Source organism: Onychomys torridus, chromosome 6, assembly GCF_903995425.1.
Source record: "Onychomys torridus chromosome 6, mOncTor1.1, whole genome shotgun sequence".
NCBI lineage: Eukaryota > Metazoa > Chordata > Mammalia > Rodentia > Cricetidae > Onychomys > Onychomys torridus.
Window position 1 is genome coordinate 65,197,949 of NC_050448.1, and position 18,310 is coordinate 65,216,258.

The 18,310-nt window shown below is 50.7% G+C and overlaps 1 protein-coding gene across 7 annotated transcripts in view; it reads left to right on the forward strand.

The window, feature by feature from the left end:
• Mef2d (myocyte enhancer factor 2D) overlaps positions 1-8,423 on the forward strand; it is a 29,823-nt gene extending 21,400 nt beyond the window's left edge. For all 7 annotated transcript variants that reach the window (XM_036190655.1, XM_036190659.1, XM_036190653.1 and 4 more), the window contains 3 exons: positions 3,864-4,089; positions 4,387-4,693; positions 4,967-8,423. In XM_036190655.1, coding sequence (XP_036046548.1) covers positions 3,864-4,089; positions 4,387-4,693; positions 4,967-4,978 — 545 coding nt within the window. In that variant the 3' untranslated portion in view covers positions 4,979-8,423. The remainder of the gene's footprint in view (positions 1-3,863; positions 4,090-4,386; positions 4,694-4,966) is intronic.
• Positions 8,424-18,310: the final 9,887 nt, after the last annotated feature.

An 18,310-nucleotide genomic window follows, 5' to 3' on the forward strand; every position in this document is an offset into this window, starting at 1 on the left:
TTCAATTCCCAGCACCCACATGGTGGCTCACAACCATCTGTAATGAGATCTGGCTCCCTCTTCTGACCTGTAGGGATACACGCAAACAACACTGTATATATAATAAATAAATAAATCTTTAGAAAGAAAGTGCTCAATAATTAGGAATACTTGCTGCTCTTTCAGAAAGCCAAGGTTTGATTCCCAGCACACACTGGGTTACTCACAACTACCTGTAGCTCCAGCTCCAGGGAATCCAAGACCCTCCTATGGCCTCTAACAGTACCTGCAGACATGTGGCATACACACACACACACACACACACACACACATCGTTTTTTAAGGTTTTTTTTTTTTTTTTTCAGGCCTGCTTCTGCCTCCCGAGTACTGGGGTTAAAGGCGTGCACCACCACCCGGCTATTTATTTATTTGTTTGTTTGTTTGCTCTGTACTAAAGTATATCCCAAAGACATACTGATGTTTTTAAATGCATTGTTTATCTGAGATTTACTTTTAGCTGGGTATCTTTTATTTTTAATATAGGTCCTTATGGAAGAGGAACGCCTGTCCATTGTGAGGCAGCCAGGACAGAGAGGTGGCCTGAGCTGATGAGGCAGGCCACCAGGCTAATAGACTTGAGGCTTGAGCCTGGGGAGGAGAACATGGTTAGTGCAGCAAAGCTTCCTGGAGGGGAAGGAAAGTGAGAGAGGAGGCTGGGAGTGCAGAGTGGGTTTGCTAGTTTCCTGAGGGGGCTGGCTCAGTGCAGCATTGAGTGGGAGGCAGGATAAGGCTGCTGAAGGGTGGGTGGGTCTAAAGGTGAACAGTTCCCTGGGGGCATGGGAAAGGCCTCTGGAGTGAAGAACTCTGGTTGGACGTACAGTCACGCTGATGTGGGTCTCAGGCTTGTTCTGGTTTTGTTAGCCACTCACACCTTCCCCAGATGGTCTGTGACGCTCCCTGTGGTTCACGCTGCTGTGTCTGTCAGGAAGGACTGGCTGACAGGGAAATGCTTTGTCCCCTAGTATCAGAGCTTTCGTGTGGCAGTAGGCTCTTTCCCAGCAGGGAGGCCTTTGTCATCCCTTTTCCCCTTGACCACTGGCCCTCCTGGTGGAGTGACCTGTGCTCAGACTCTTGTCGTGGTGAAGAGTAAGCTAGACCAGAAGACCCCAGACTCTTCCACCTCCCTTGGCTCTCATAGAGCCGAAGCGTGTTAAGCTATAGATTCCACCTCAGATATCCACAGAGCCCACCTTTGCTCCCCTTCCCAGCAGGGGAGAAATCCTGAGCATCAGGCAGCAGTCTTTCATACTTCTACAGGGGCAGGCTATTGATGAGTCTAGGCAGACTTTCCTGCCCAAATGTCTCTGCTCCCTGTTCCTTGGATGCTCCCCATGCATACCCACTCCCAGGTTATTATGTCCTGAGGCTGGGAAAGGGCTGCTTCAGAAATGGTGCCCTGTGGGCCTATCTCCTATCAGGGAATATTGGTAGATGAGAGGACCATGAGGCTCTTCTAGCCTGCCCCCCCCCCCCCCAGGCTAAGAAGTCTTCTTCCTGAGTCTAATGGGGGAATGGGCTAAACACAGCTCAGGTCTCCTTGGAAGCTTTGTTTGGGAATCCATGGTGGCTCTCTGTGCTCTTCCCACTCAGTCTTGTGGAACAGGAAGGAAGTTTATGTCAGTGAACCTGAACCAGGCTCTCCACAGAGCTGGCCATGGACTCCTGTGTATCACTGGGGTATGCAACAGCTTTGGCCTCCGAGAAAGCAAGGCTCCAGTTCCTATTGCCACAGGAGTAGCTGAACAGACTGCTGCCAGCAGCAGACATTTGTAGATACCTACACTCCAACAAGTGCTGGGTGACCTGCTCTGGTCACATCCTGCGTAAGAGATGGGCCTTGTGGAGACCAGCTTTAGAGGTCTGTCTGTGATGACTACAAGAGTAACTTGAGGAGGCAGCCTGGTAGCCTGGGGTTGACCTCTTAGGAAGTAAGCTTCCCAGTCCATAGGGCTAGCGTGGTGGGATGGAGCAGGACTAAGGTTCCCGGCTTCCTTGTTCATAGAATAAGTGTTAGATATAGTTAGGTCCTCTGGGCCCACCGTTTGCTCTTATACTGTTCTTTTTTTGTTTTTGATTTTGTTTGCTTGGTTGGTTTGGTTTTTGGTTTTTTTGAGACAGTGTTTCTCTGTGTAGCCCTGGCTGTCCTGGAACTCATTTTGTAGACCAGGCTGGCCTCAAACTCACAGAGATCCGCCTGCCTCCGCTCCCAAGTGCTGGGATTAAAGCATGCACCACCACTGGCTCCCTTACATTACCCTTTAAAAACCAGTAACCAAGTGTCTGGAGAGACGGCTCAGAAGTTAAAAGCACTGGCTGCTCCTCAGAGGACTCAGCTTCAATTCCCAGTACCCACATGGCAGCTCACAACTGTCTGTAACTCCAGTTCCAGGAATATAACATCTTCACACATACACACATGCAGTCAAAACACCAAATGCACTTAAAATAAATTATTTTTTTTAAATAATAGGAAAGAAAAACTTAAAACAAAAATGTAAAATAACAAACAAACAAACAAAACAAAAACCCCAAAAACTAGTAACTAGCATTGACCAGGCTAGAGTGAGGTTTAAAGGTCCTGGAAAAAGCTGGGCATAGTGGCACACACCTTTAATCTTTGCACTCAGGAGGCAGAAGCAGGCAGATATCTGTGAGTTAGAAGCCAACCTGGCCTACATATTGAGTTCCAAGTCAGCCATGGTTACATAGTGAAACCCTGGTTTTGTTTTTTTTTTTTTTTTAAAAAAAAGGAAAGGTCTGGGGTGCAGAGCAGACCAGTGGTGAGTGCTTGCCTGTGCAAGACCTGTACTGTGGAAAAATAACACATAGAAGCAATGAAGTGCCCAGGGCTCTCACAAGTGCTGTCGCTGGCTGTTCCTGTGAACAGGAAGCTGCTCAGAGCTGAGGCTGCGTCTGTCTCCTGGGTGCAGTGGTGTTGGGTGAATCCTGAAGTGTTCACAGGAACCCAGCACCATTGCTGCCCCGCATGTCTCTGCACACTTGCTTGCTGCCCTGTTATAGACAGTGTCTGACCAGGATCTCACAGTGAGTGGCGGTTGCCAAGAATCTCTCCTCAGCTCCAGCTGGGAATGTTGCAGAGGTCAACCCTCTTCCTGCACAAACAGGGCTGTGGAACATAGGTTGGGGTGACTGGATAGTACATCTCTTCCTAGCATGTCCTCCCACTGTGTACACATCCCTGTGGCTCTATGGAAGGCATTTCTAAACACCTCAGTAGGATGCAGCATGAGGCACTAGAGCTGTGTGAAAGGTGAGGTGCTTAACCGGTCACTTAGCAGGGCGGATGTCACAGTGTCTTCCTTAACACCAGCGCTAGTACAGAGCTAGACAAAGCAGTGACCCCCGCATCGGCCCTGAAGCCCCTTTTGTAGAGCCATTCTCTGTGTCTGTGTGAGCAGTAGCTTGAGCCCTGTTGAGAGAGTCTAGACATGTGGGACCACGGCCAAAGGGGGACTACCTGTGGCCGGTGTGCTCCCAGAACTCCTGGCTGCCTCTCGGCCGCCTGACACTGGACAGGCGAAAAGACCGCAGTTAGACCAATACCAGCCGGGCCTTCTCCATTGCCCTGCCTCATTTCTTTTTGTAAAGCAATACTTGATTGCTTTTTTAAACTGATGCTATTTAAAAACCACTTGTCCCCTCACCCTGTTAAAGAAAGCGGTGCCTTGTGGATATTAGGCTCTTCTCTGTCATTTTCATGAATGTCTTCGCTCGGTCACATCTGTGCTTAGATAGCACCTGTCCTCCCCCAGAGGTCGGGTGATGTGCTCCCCATCAGGTTCCCTCACTCTCTCTTACTGCAGATTACCAGCTGCCCAGTGCAGAGCTATCCTCCTTACCAGCCTTCAGCTCACCTGCAGGGCTGGCACTAGGCAATGTCACCGCCTGGCAGCAGCCCCAGCAGCCCCAGCAGCCACAACAACCACAGCCACCACAGTCCCAGCCACAGCCACAGCCGCAGCCACAGCCGCCACAGCAGCCACCTCAGCCACAGCCCCACTTGGTCCCCGTGTCTCTCAGCAACCTCATGTGAGTCTTTGGGGCGCTTTCCACGGGGATGTGGGGGGTGAGGGACAGGTCTCCTTGGAGTTGTTCAGCAAGTGGCAGTCACGAGCCCTTGTTCCCAGCCAGCAGGGCTGAGGGTGTGGGCTTGAAGATGGTGTGGACAGAGTGGAGCTAACACTCATTTCTCTTCTTCCCCTTTGACACTGTCTGCCTCTTCTCCCAACTCCCTACTCTGATTCTCTTCTCTTCTCACCCTTTGTGGGTGACTTCTTCCCACTTTTCCTGTTACTGCCTCTTGTGTTTCTGAACCCTGAACTCCAGCCCAGGCAGTCCCTTGCCCCATGTGGGTGCTGCTCTCACTGTCACCACGCACCCCCACATCAGCATCAAGTCAGAACCAGTGTCCCCAAGCCGGGAGCGCAGCCCTGCACCTCCTCCACCAGCTGTGTTTCCAGCTGCCCGCCCTGAGCCTGGCGAAGGTCTCAGCAGCCCAGCTGGAGGACCCTATGAGACCGGGGACCGGGATGATGGACGGGGGGACTTTGGGCCCACACTGGGCCTGCTGCGCCCAGCCCCAGAGCCTGAGGCTGACGGCTCAGCTGTGAAGAGGATGCGGCTGGATACTTGGGTACTGTAATACTGCCCTGCTGTCTGCCGGTGTCTGTGTCACCCAGGGACTGCCCCACATGCACTCAGCTTGCTTTCTTTCCCACCTGAGAGGCCTGTGGCCAGGCATCCCTTTGGTCAGTATTCACAGCCCTGGGCCCCCTTGCAGCACTGTGCCCTGCTCAGTGACCTCCAGCTGGCCTGGCCCCAGAGCTTACCCTTGGGAGAGGGTTGGGGTGCGTCCTATAGGCCAAGCTGCCCCTCACATCACCTTCTCCATCTCCTCTCTTCACAGACTTTAAAGTGACGGTTCCCACTCCCTCCTCTCAGCCTCCCTGATGAAGAGTTGACAATCTCACCGCCCACCCCTCCCTGCCCTGGGCTCCTCCCGCTCGACCCCCACTTCCTTTCCTCTGCCCCATGTCCTGTTGATGGTTACATTTGTGTATAATTATATTATTATTATTATTATTATTATTATTATATTTTTAAATCCGAATTCTCGCTTTAGAGAGAGGGTTGCTCTTGCCCCTTTCTTGGCCCTACCATTTTCACTGGTGGGGAACTCTCTTTATTGCGGGAAAGGGGGGGACACTTTGCACGTTGTACACATATGCTGCAGGAAGGGGGGGCGGTAGGCCTTGGAGAAGGACAGGTGCCGAGCCCTGCATGTGGAGCCCTCCCATCCCATTCCCAGATAGACGTAAAGAACCAAAAACTACCCAACAACAAAACCCGGACAGTAGACTGAGACCCTGGAGCTGGCTTGTTGATGGGTTTGCGTCTCAGGGACAGAAAGAGGCAGAAACTGCTTCTGGGCTGTTCACGGCAAATACCCATCTTGGTCCCTCCAGCTTCCTACAGACGTGCCACACTCTCCGATTCTGTGTGCTGCACCCCAAGATCTGGGTGCTGGGAAGGCTGCCTGAGAGTCTGAGGCCAGGGCAGGGGCTTGAGGTAGGAACCTCTCTGGAAGTGACATGAGATCAGCTGTAGAAAGAGGGCGGATGAGGGCAGAAGGACTGGGTGTGGTGACTTGGGACCCTACCCCTGGCTTCCCCTTTAAGATGTACAGTGCAATAGCTCCCCATCCCTCAGCCTACCCCAGCCCTAGAAAGCTGGCCATGTACTGGAAGAGCTGGGGAGAGGACCTTCAGAAGCAGCCCAGGGTGGGCCAGAGTCAGCCTTTGGTTCCCTGGGCACTGAGGGCCGGAGGCTGGTCAGGGGCAGGCACGTGGAGGGTGCCTCTGCTTTGTGCACCCATACCCGGAAAAGTGCACATTGGGCACACAGCATGGTCCCTATAGCTGAGGCCCCTGAGGCCCCTCCCCAGTCAGCTCCTGCCCCTGGCCACCTCCCAGCTCTTTGCGTGCCCCTTGTCTGGCTACCTCCTGTCCCTCCACCTCCAGGCCATGCCCCAAACCTGCCCTCTTGCTACTGTAATTGTAAATAGCGACCTTCCAAAATGTTAGTGGTTAACAGTCCAGGAAACTGTTGTGTTTGTTGTTGTTGTTGTATTGATATGAAATGAGATTCTATTTTTGTCAAAGTATATTGTAATAATAATGACTCAAATGGCCCGTACTGTACAGATGGGATTCTTCTGCTCTTCTTGCCTTCCTCTCCAGACCTGTGCTTTGTCGGGGGCCTCAGGCAAGCACGGGGCAGTGCAAGCATCGGGTCCTTGGGCCTCTTGCTGAATCTGAGATCAAACTGGAGGGAATACAACAGCCCCAGCCTGCTCTCTGTCACCACCCTTCCCCTCTGCCCCTCCCCTCTGCCTCCTCCCCCAGGAAGGGGATGGGAGACAGCACACACTCCCTTGGAGCCCCCTCCCAGTTGGAGGGCAGAGTAAGACAAGGCTCGGTGCTGTAGGAAGATGTCTTTGCCCACCTGTGACCCAGCCTTTCCAAGTATTTTGACGCTTGATGCAGGGAAGGAGCCAGCAGCAGAGGGGTGTGAGCATGCTCACGCGGGCGGATCTGGGTGCACCCTGTGTTTATGTGTTTGTGTGCAGCTGTGTGGGTGTACCTTTGAGTGCCTCTGAGTCCAGTGGGTGTGTTCTCACATCTGTGACTCAGGCTCCAAGGGCCTCTGTCTGTGTAGCTGGGTGTGTTCACACAGGGAGAGGTGGCTTCCCACCGTGGCTCTCACTCCTCGCTTCCCTGGGCTGCTCTCAGGCCTGAAACATTTGTACTAAAGTTATAGGGAGTTGCTAGTTGGCCATCCTGCTTCTCCCCACAGCCTACCTCCACCAGGACCTCACTCTAGGAGCTCTGCCTCCATATGACTGTCCACCAGTCCCACCCAGACCAGCTCTGGCCCTGGAGTTCTGACTTGTTTGTGGAGCAGACTCAAGATCCTCTTCCTCCTGGGAGCTTTGCTTTCCATATTTACCCCAGTAGCTGACCAGGCAAGGTGTCACATGCATGCCTTGTCTTCCCACCTCTCCTCCCAGTTCCTAGAGGGAGTTTGAAGACTTGTTTAAGGCCTTGAAAGAAGCCAGAGTGTAGTCCTGTGCACATACACTCCCTTTGAAAGCAGCTGGCACATTGTAGGCCCTCAGTAAATGGTGAGTGGGTGAATGATAGGTGCTCAATACATATGGAATCACTGGCCTCTTCTCAGGCCCACCTTTCTAGGCTGAGCTTGGCCGCCATGACATACAGCTGGGGTAAGGCCCCCAAAGTCCACAGTGTGCCACTCAGCATTTGGCCATCTGCTTCCTGAAAGCAACCCTGGCTTCTGATTGCCGTGTGTGTGTGTGTGTGTGTGTGTGTGTGTGTGTGTGTGTGTGTGTGTGTGTGTGTGTGCGCGCTCATCCTCTGTCCCTGACAGTAGGGACAGTCTGTGAATGAGTATGTGGCGTTTCTGCAGTTCAGTATCTCCGGGTTTCTCCTGGGGCTATGTAGGGGCTTCTGGCTGGCCAGGTAAATGGATCCCTGGGAACCCAGACCTCAAATGAGGACTTATCTTCTTCCTCTCACAAGCCAAATTTGCCTCCTTTCCACTCCCTCTGCAAAACTGGGTATTTGCCAAAGTAGCCTCTGGCGTCATCCAGTGCCCTTCCCACCCAGGTTTCCCTCAGCTTTCAGGGATAGTGGGACCGAGGGCCATCCCCACATGCCTCAGTGGAACACATTCCCTCAACCCCCAGCAGTGCACTCAACCACCCCTCCCCACCTTGGACAGGAAAGAAGAAAGATGCACCTTCTCTTGCTGATTATTTATTTGTTTGGAGAGACAGAAATGATGTAAAGTATCTAAAAATCTCTCTATCTCTCTATATTTTTAACCGACTCTCTGGAACCCCCTGTGGGGGAATGTAGGCTCTCCTGGAGGCTGGGCGCCCTTGTTCTGCCCCCTTCTGCCTTCTGCTTTAGCAGAGGGATGGGACTATGGGGCAGGAGGGCTAAGATTCCCAAGAAGGATCTGAATTCTCTACCCCATTCAAGTCCCAGAGAGAGGGAAGTAGGGAGGGTGGGGTCAGCCAAGAGGTGGCCCATCCCCAAACTTGACAATCACCCACACTCCTGGCTCCTGGGTCTTGGGGCAGGGTGAGTCCAAGTGTGTGGCTGTTGAATTGTTTTCATTATTTCCGTGCTGTACGGTGATGCTTTCTAGTATTCTGCACATTAAGAAGAGACAAAGTCCTCGAGATTCTTACGAGTTTGGTTTGAAAAGTCTTTCACTATATTTGTTGTAAAGAGGTTTACTATTAAAAGAAAAAGGAACACGTTTCTGATACCTCAGCTTGGGTTTGGATTTCTTTGGCGCGGCGAGTAGGGGGAGGAAGGCCTGGTGTCCCTAGGGGAGTGAGTGGTTATGGGAGGATAGGCTGTGGGGAGTGATGCCAGGCTTCTCGGGCACTCTTAAGGTAGAGGCAGCCCCAGGACTGGAGAAGTGGTCCAGGTAGAAGCCTTGAAAAGGACCCTGCAAACAGGAAGAATGGATGTTCCTAGGGTCAGGGCCAGCCTTCCCACTGGAAGTCTTTCTTAGCTGACTTCCCTTGGGCCAGGTGGAGCCTACCTTCAGAGTCCACCAGTCTCTCAGCACAGCACTGTGCCTCCTCCTCTTCACAGCACAGCCAGGCTGTCAGCAGATTCGGCAGCTGTGGAAGCCTGAGAAACTGCCCTGCACCTGGTCCTTGTCATGTGCTGAAGCAGCAGAGTAAGTGAGGAAGGCCTCTGCTCGGTGGCTAGACTGCCCTACAGTGTGAAGATGGCCCGGTCTCCTGACAGGGTTGCTGTGAGAGAGCAGGAGTCAAGTCAGGCAAGGCACAGAATGTCCTTGAGCCTCAGATTTCCATATTGCAAAATACTTACCATCTGTGGTGGCCCTGCCTTTCTCACAAGGTCACTGGATTTCACCTCACGTCTTCCTCAGCAGTGGCAAAGAGATGGTGTCCTGATCAAGGAAGGGTTAAGATATTGTCCTCTAGGCTCGGGCTGTAGCTCAGTTGATTGAATGCTTGCCTAATTCAGTCTCCAGTACTACATAAAAGCATAGTAGCACACACTAGTAATTCTACGTATAGGCAGGAGAATCAGAAGTTCAAGGTCATCCTCAGCTCCATAGGGTTACATGAGACCCTGTCTAAAAGAAAAAGATATCACTGTCCTCCAGAGGCCGTCAGCACCTTCCACAGTGGCCTCCCACTATCCCTGCCTGCATCCATGCCTTTGTTAGCACCCTGAATGACCAATAGAAGAAGGCAGTTAATGGTTTGTCCTTCCGAATGGGAAGTGTGGCTTCTGCTTCTGTTATCTGCCCTTATAGTAAGCTGTACACCAGCCCTGTGAAAAGCCCACATGCCAAGGACTCCTGGGCTCCTACCAGCTGCCATTTGAATGAGGTCATCTCCTCCAGCAGTATAGCTGCTTGACTTTTCCAGAAGTTGTTCCAGGGAAGGTAAGATGTACTGCCCAGCTCATCCATGCCCATGGGAAGGACTTCTCTGAGGTGACCTCAGAAGGCAAATGCTTCACAAAAATCTTTCTGCTCAGTGCATCTCCTATCTGCCTCAGACTGGCCTGCTCTTCCTTCCTAGAAGGTATCTGGATAAGCCTTCCTGTTGTTCACAGAGACTTCCTGTTCTCTCTCCTGGTGTTTTCTCAGTGGGATCTTGGGGCTGGTTCTGTGGAAGTTAGTCAAGGGGTCAGTCAGATCATCAACAGGGCCAAAGACGGGAGGCTAACCAGTGGACTAACGAGCTGTAGTGCGTGTCCCTTCTGAAACACAGGTGATCCCTGCCTCTCCAAGTGCTGTTCCCTGTCTTGAGCATTGTGGAAGAGCATGCCAGTGTGAAGTGCCGCGTATCAGAGCAGCCTGGGTTTGGGGTCTGACGCCCTCTTCTGGCCTCTACAAACACTGCATGCCACAGACATGAATACAGGGAAAACATCCATACACATACATATTTAAAAGAGTCTGGATTGCTAAGCCACCTCAGGATGGTGATAGCACCAGGGGAAGCGTTATGTGACTAGAAATGAAACCTGCGCTGTCACTGTCCTATCCTGACCAGTGCAGTGACTTTCCTCCTCAGTCATGGAGCCCTGACAGTTTAAAGCATGATAGTGTGACACACTGAGCTCTCTGGACTCGGCATAGTCCAGAGTGTGCTGTACTCCTGACACTTGGTGGCTGTTCTTATGCAACAGTGCTAACAGCTGTCTCTCCCTTCTGCCTGCCCTTCTCCAAAGTAGCCTCCCAGCCCTGTTGATGATCTGACTGACCCCTTGATGGTCTTCCTCAGCTCACCACATAAAGTACAAAGGCCTTCAGAGGGCTAATACAAGCCCCCTTCCAGGCTTAGTCCATGTTGTTCCTTGGAGTCTAGGTTGACACAAGAACAGAACTGTATCAGTTGGTTCCTATTTTTCCTAGGAACAGAAGACAGAAAAGCCAGCAGAAACTGGGCTTTTGAGACGAGAGACCCGGCATGTCCAATCCATACTAGTGGTCTGGGAGGTGTCTTAGAGGAGTTATTGGAACTGAACTTTTGTAGACACGTAGGAATTTCCTGGGCATATGGGGCCTTAAGGAAATCAACCACCAGTGAAAGCCAGAAATGAATAGCACTTGGAGCTGAGGGGTAGGCAGAGGCCGTGTGAAAGGCCTTCCTTGGCAAGGCAAGCTTTATCCTACACAATGTAAGTCATCAAAAGGGTGTAAGTAAAGGAATGAGTCAGGTCGGCCAGGAACTGGAGCGGCGTAGACAGAAGGATGTTCAAGGACAGTCTGCCTGACACAGTGAGACCCTGTCTCAAAAGCAACAAACAAAAACTAAAGCAGGGCAGAGAAGGAGAGGCAGGAGATCAGGAGTTCAAGGCCATCCTGGACTATAGAGTGAACGGGAAGGCAGTCTGGTCTACAAAAGACACTCAAAATACTAAGATACAAGAAGAAAGCTTTTGCTAGCAAGAAACTTCTGACAGTAGACATTGGGAGGATTGCCAGACCAGAGACAAGAGGCCAGTCTAGTCAGGAGCCTGTCCCAGGGCTTTTTTCCCCCGTTAAGGCTGTTTGAGACAGGGTCTCTCTGCATAGCCCTGGCTGTCCTGGAACTCACTATGTAGACCAGGCTGGCCTCAAATTTACAGAGTCTGCCTCTACTGGGATTAAATACATGCACCATGACAACTCACGTGGCTTCTTAAACTTTCTCACAAACTCTCTTCAGCTGAATTCATGGCCTGCATGTACAGAACATGAAATACACACATCAAACATTTACTGGAAATCACAAATCTGTATTTGTGTATGTGTGTGTGCCGGGTATGTGTGCACCAGGGCTCAGTGGTGAGTGTTGCTTTCCACAGAACCTGGAGTTTTCCAGTAATACTGGCTAGCCAATAAGTCCAAGCATTCTCCTGTCTCTGCCTCTCCAGTGTAGGATTACAGGTGCTCACAACTGCACCCAGCTTTGGTGCAGGGCACCCGAATGCATTTGTGAGCCATCTCCACAGCCCAAGAAACTTCTTTTAAATAAAATTCGTTTTTTAATTTTATGTATCTGTATTTTATGTATGAGTGTTGTGCATGTATGCCTGCACACCAGAAGAGGGCGCCAGATCTCATTACAGATGGTTGTGAGCCGCCATGTGGTTGCTGGGAATTGAACTCAGGACCTCTGAAGAGCAGCCAGTGCTCTTGACCCCTGAATCATCTTTCCAGCCCTAAAATTCTTTAATTAAGATTGAGGCATCCAATCCAGCCAAGGCTACATAATGAGACCATGTCTCAAAAAAAAAGAATTTTTTTTGAGATGAACTTATTTTTATATATTTCTTAGCTAGATATTTGATAGTTTACAATGTAGACCCTCTTCAGTATTTTTCAGAATTAATGTTTTGATTTTTTTTTTTTTTTTTTTGAACTGAGGATCAAACCCAGGGCCTTGCACTTGCTAGGCAAGCGCTCTACCACTGAGCTAAATCCCCAACCCATGTTTTGATTTCATAATTGTCAATGATGAGTATACTGTCTCACATAAATCTGTAGTACAAAATGGCAGATGTAGCCTGGTCAGGTTTGTCAATTTGACACAACCTAGAATCACCTGGAAGAGGCAGTCCCAACTGAAGAACTGCCTGGGGGCTGCAGAGGGGCACAGTGGTGAAGATCCTGGCTGTCTGCAGAGAAACTGGGTAGGTTTAGTTCCCAGCACCCTCGTGGCAGCTAACAACTGTAACTCCAGTCCCAAGGGATCCAATGCCCTCTTCTGGCCTCTATGGGGAAAGCACACATGGTGCACATATGTACATTCAGGCAGGCAGACACACATAAAAATAAAACCTCAACACAAAATGTTTTTGAAGAATTGAAAGAATCACACTGGGTAGCGGTGACAAACACCTTTAATCCCAGCACTCGGGAGGCAGAGCCAGACAGAACTCTGTGAGTTCGAGACCAGCCTAGTCTACAACAGAGCCAGATCCAGGACAGGCACCAAAACTACATGGAGAAACCAGGTCCCAAAAAATAAAAAAAATAATTGCTTTTATCAGCTTGGACTGTGGCCATGTCTGTGGGACAGCTGTCTTGATACTAATTAATGTCGGGAGGCGTGGTCCACTGAGGACAGTACAGGCAGGTGCTCCTGGGCTTTAGGAGTAGCTGAGCTTAAGCTGGGAGAGGAGCCAGAAGGCAGCATCCCTCCCTGGTCTCTGCCTCAGTTCCTGCTCAGTCTTCCATGTGACCGACTATGACACAGAAGTGTAAACCAAACCAACCTTCCCTTCCTAAGTTGCTTTTAGTCATGGTCTCTCACAGCAATTGATCAAACTGGAAGAGGCCTGTTTCAGAAACCGATGGCCAGTCTGTCCTAACCAGTACTAGTAGTTTCTTGTTACTCTGGCAAAATACTCAGCCAAGACCTTGAGGAAGGCAGGATTTGGGCTCACAGTCTGGGAGCTGAAGGCAGCTCCTCACCTTGCATACGCAGTGAGAAAGCCGACTGTTTATCATCCGGGGTCTACTTCAATTATCCTAATGAAGACCAATCCCACGGGCATGCCCAGAGGCTCCTTTCCTGGGTGATTCTAAGTCCTGTTGAGTTGCAAACCATCACATCCACCAAGCCCAAGTTCATTTAACCTTTACAATGGAGCAAATCAGCAGTCAAGTAGCAGCTTTCAAAATCAGGCCCTAGGGACAGTGATGTGGTTCAGAGATCTTTCCCAGTATACAGGAAGCCCTGGGCTCAAACCTCAGCACCAAAATACGTCAAGGGTAGTGCCACACACCTGAAATCCCAGTAAGAGGAGGCATCAGAAGTTCAGGTTCATCCTCTGCTATATAGTGAGTTCGGGATAACAAGGAATACATGAGACTCCGTCCAAGAAGTAAAGAAGATGAAACAGCAGGGTGGTAGTAGTGCTGCCTCTGGAGACAGTCAGGTGGATCTCTGTGAGTTCAAGGCCAGCCTGGTCTACAGAGTGAGATCCAGGACAGGCTCCAAAGCTATGCAGAGAAACAAGAGGAGGAGGAAACTAAATTCAGGTAGCAAACACTAATAATCCATCACCTACTTCTGGCCCTCCTCAGACCACACATACATGCACACATTTTTTAAAAAAGATATTTATTTTATTTTTTGGTTTTTCCAGACAGGGTTTCTCCGTGTAGCTTTGCGCCTTTCCTGGAACTCACTTGGTAGCCCAGGCTGGCCTCGAACTCACACAGATCCGTCTGGCTCTGCTCCCCCACCCCCGTGCCGGGCTAAGAAGATTTCTTTATTATGTATACCGTATTCTGCCTACATGCCAGAAGAGGGCGCCAGATCTCATTACAGATGGTTGGGAGCCACGATGTGGGTGCTGGGAATTGAACTCAGGACCTCTGGAAGAGCAGCCTGTGCTCTTAACCTCTGAGCCACCTCTCCAGCCCCCACACCATTTTTTTTTTAAAGGAAATTAAAAATATCCCAAGTTGTAACTTTTTGTCACTTCTCTCCTTTTAAGCTGAAGGGCAGGCTCTTTAAGTATTGCCATATAAAATGGAACTACGGTCTGGGTTTCTTAGCAGAGGCCAGAGGTTCTTAGGAGGCCGGCAGCAATGGGTGACGGCTGATTGTTCGAGCCACGGGAGCCTGTCCAGTCATGTTCTGACTCACCCTTAAGTCCTATGGGCTAACTTTCCTAGACTTGTGATTGTGTGGAAACTTAGTTAAGGAACAGCCGATGTGGAAGGGACCCAGGGCCATCCCACCTCAGGCTCTAAAAGCGGCTCCTGGTGGAGCCAGTACCCCGGCTTGAATGTTTGCAGCCTGCAATCCCCGGGTCTCCGCGTGGACAAAGGGCAAGTCCACTCTCCCGCCCTGTAGCGTGCACGGCCTCGGGTGTTCTTTGCACACACATGAGCGCGGTTCCTTGGCAGGCATGCTGCTGGTCAGCTCCGGCCTCCGAGGCAGAGCGAGGGTCGGATGGCCCCTGGCGCCGTGCTAGCTCCGCTCCACCTCCCCGCGTCTCCACCCTCGCAGCACAGCAGCCCACGACCACTCCTATTTAGGACATCAGCCGCCACGTGCACAGAGCACGCTGGCTGACCCTGGGGAGGGCAGGACCTGAAGAACGCCGGGACACGCGCCCGCCCGGCACCGCCCCCACGTGACCCGAGGTGTGTTCCGGCGGGCGGTGAAGTGCTTCCGGGTTCCAAAGCAAGCTTCCGTTCCCAGGAGAAAGGGGGAGGTATAGGAGGCAGGCTGTAGAGTCCCCTGACATCCATTTCCGCACGTTTGGCCCCACAGGCGTCCCTGAGCGCGTGGCTGCCGTTCCCGGGCTTATGCGCGCCAGAACGTGCTCCGCAGCGGCCCGCAAAACCCCACGGCGCCTGGAACAAAGGCCTCCAGGCCCCGCCCGGCCCCGCCTGCTGTTCAGTGGGAAGTAGGTACCTAGGCTCATTCCATTGGCCCTCCCGGTGAGTGACCCTCCCGGTGAGTGATGGAGGCATCGGCCAACCGCTGCCGGCACAGGACGCATGCGTGCTCAAAGAATTAGCACTCCAGGGTAAATTCGAGTTAAACCAGTGCTTTCTGCAGTCTCTCTGGGGCATCGAGAAGGTGCGCATGTGTGAATCGCCACAGTCAACTTCCTAATCCGATTGAGAGAGTCAGTGCCCCTCAGCCCTCTTTCGTAAGATTTATTTATAATGTATACAGTATTCTGCCTGCATGCGTCCCTGCAGGCCAGAATCTCATTACAAGTGGTTGTGAGCCACCATGTGGTTGCTGGGAATTGAACTCAGGACCTCTGGAAGAGCAGTCGGCGCTCTTGACCACTGAGCCATCTCTCCAGCGAGACCCACTTTGCAGTTTTAGAGATTGTCCGCACTGCCTAAGATCTGGCATTGTCATTGTCAAAATTGTTACCTACAAAGTTCACGCTGAGGTTGAGTTAATAAAAGAACGAGGAAAAAAAGGCCGGGCGGTGGCGGCGCACGCCTTTAATCCCAGCACTGGGGAGGCAGAGCCAGGCGGATCTCTGTGAGTTCGAGGCCAGCCTGGGCTACCAAGTGAGTTCCAGGAAAGACAAAAAGCTACACAGAGAAACCCTGTCTCGGGAAAAAAAAAAAAAAAAAAAGTCGTGGGGCTGGAGGTGTAGCTCATTTGGTAGAGTTCTCCCCCCGCATGCAGAGAGCCTGGGGTTCGATCTGGTATTGCATAAACCAGATACAGTGGCAGATGCCTATAATCTTGGCACTTGGGAGCCGGAGTGAGGAGGATTAGGAGTTCAAGGCCAGACTACGTACAGAGTTCAGGGCTATCCCGGAATATATGACACCCTTGCCTGGAAAAAAAATGCCACAAACGATTTTGAGTTGGGTAGTATTCATAAATACTCTCCGCCTTAATGGGCCACAGGTTGGACACGCCTGACTGTATTTTCCTGTCCTCTGAGAGTGAGACTATAGTGCTAATAGCCTGAGAGCTATTGGCCTGAATCTGTAGAAGCCACGTAGTAGTAAGAATAATGATTCGGAAAGGTCCCCACAGTCCCTCCAGTGGGTTGGAGGTATAGTTTAGTGGCAGGGCACTTGCCTAGCAGGAGTTCCATCCTCAGACTACAATGGCCAACTAAACCCAGTAGAAAGGTGGGTAACCAGATCACAAGTTTAGGATTAGGATGTTAGCATCCCAAAACTGTCAAAGTGAAGCAGCCTAGAGCCCCCATCTCCCCACCCAGGGCTTTCTTTCTTTCTTTCTTTCTTTTTTTTTTTTAATTTTTTTAGCTGAGGGTCGAACCCAGGGCCTGTGCTTGCCAGGCAAGCACTCTACCACTGAGCTAAATCCCCAACCCGGCTCTTTTACTTTTAGGAGCTACCTCCCTGCTAAGGAACTGATGTCAAGTAGGAGTGGTCTTCAAGGAAGAGCATAGTTACAGTCAGAACCCTGAGAAGATGGCTTCTCTGTGGTCTAAGAAGCAGGGGAGGGAAATGAGCACAGAGCACACAGCTTGTACCTGGAGGGGTCAAGCTCAGTGACCCAGGAAACCTCAGAGCACTGCCAACACCTGAAACCAGTGTAGCACGAATTTTAAAAGGTCTTATTAATAAAAACAAGCCCGGAGCCAGGTATTGGGGTGAACACTGGAAGATCAGAGAAACAGAACAAGCCACATCCAACCTCACCTCGTCAGTTCCTCAGCTGATCTTGTTTCCTCAAACTAGAAGCCTCTGAGTCCTCCTCCAAATGGATCTCAGCTGAACTGCAGCTCAAAAGCTAAAAGCTTAAAAAAGCCTCTAGTTCCTGGTCCTCACGCCTTACAAACTTTTCTGCTTCCTGCCATCACTTCCTGAGATTAAAGGTGTGAGTCACCATGCCTGGCTGTTTCCAGTGTGGCTTTGAACTCACAGAGATCTGGATGGATCTCTGCCTCCAGAAGGCTAGGATTAAAGGTGTGTGTGCCACCATTTTCTGGCCTCTATGTCTACTGGCTGTTTTGTTCTCTGACCCCAGATAAGTTTATGAGGGTACACAATATACTGGGGGAGACAGTATCATCACAAACCAGCTCTTACAGTTTAAAGACAACAAAATTAAAAAAAAAAAAAAAAAAGCTTTGGGAGAGTAGAGGAATGATAAGCATGGGATGTGTTGATAGTTACCCTGGAGAGAGAGAGAGAGAGGCAGAGATGGAAAAGAACACAAGTGGATGCTATGGGCAACGTCCTGGTCGCTGGGTTAAATCCTGGGTTTCTGGCTGTTCATTTTGTGTGTATAAAGGGTGATGGTGAATTGACCTAGTGACAGAAACTCCTGGGAAACTAAGGACTGCAATGCAAGCCTGGCCTGATCTGCAGAGCAAGTTCAAGACCAGTGTTCTAGTTTGCTTTCTAAAGTCGTGATAAAACCTTCTAACCAAAAGCAACTTGGGCAGGAAAGGGTTTATTTCAGCTTACATGTTAACATCCATTATCAAAAGAAGCTGGAACTGAAGTAAAAACCATGGAGGGAACACTACTTACTGGCTTGATCCCTGGCTCCCCTTCAGCTACGTTTTTATACTGTTTTAAAGATTTATTTAGGAGCTGGAGAGGTTGCTCAATGATTAAGCACACTTGTTCTTTCAGGGGACCTGAGTTCAGTTCCCAGCACCCACATGGTGCCTCACAGCCCTCCGAACTCCAGTTCTAGGAGATGGGACACCCTTTTATGACCTCCATGGGCAGCAGACACAGGACTGAGTACAGACATACAATATACTCATACACACAAAATAGATAAACCTAAACAATAAGATTTGTTTAGTATATGTGTGTGCTTATGTGTACCACGTGTACACAGGTGGCCAGAAGGGGCCATTGGACCTTCTGAAACAGAAATTACAGGCAGTTGTGAGCCACCTGATGTGAGTGCTAGGGTCCTCTACAAGAGCAGCAAATGGTTTTAGTCCCGAGTCCTCTCTCCAGCCCCTAACTACCTTTTTTGGTCCCCTTCCTTCCCTTCCTTCCTTCCTTCCTTCCTTCCTTCCTTCCTTCCTTCCTTCTTTCCTTCCTTTCTTCTTTCCTTCCTTCCTTCCTTCCTTCCTCCCTCCCTTCTTTCCTCCCTCCCTCCCTCCCTTCCTCCTTCTTTCCTTCTTTCTTTTTAAATATAACTAGCTGGGTGGTGGTGGCTCACTCCTTTAATCCCAGCACT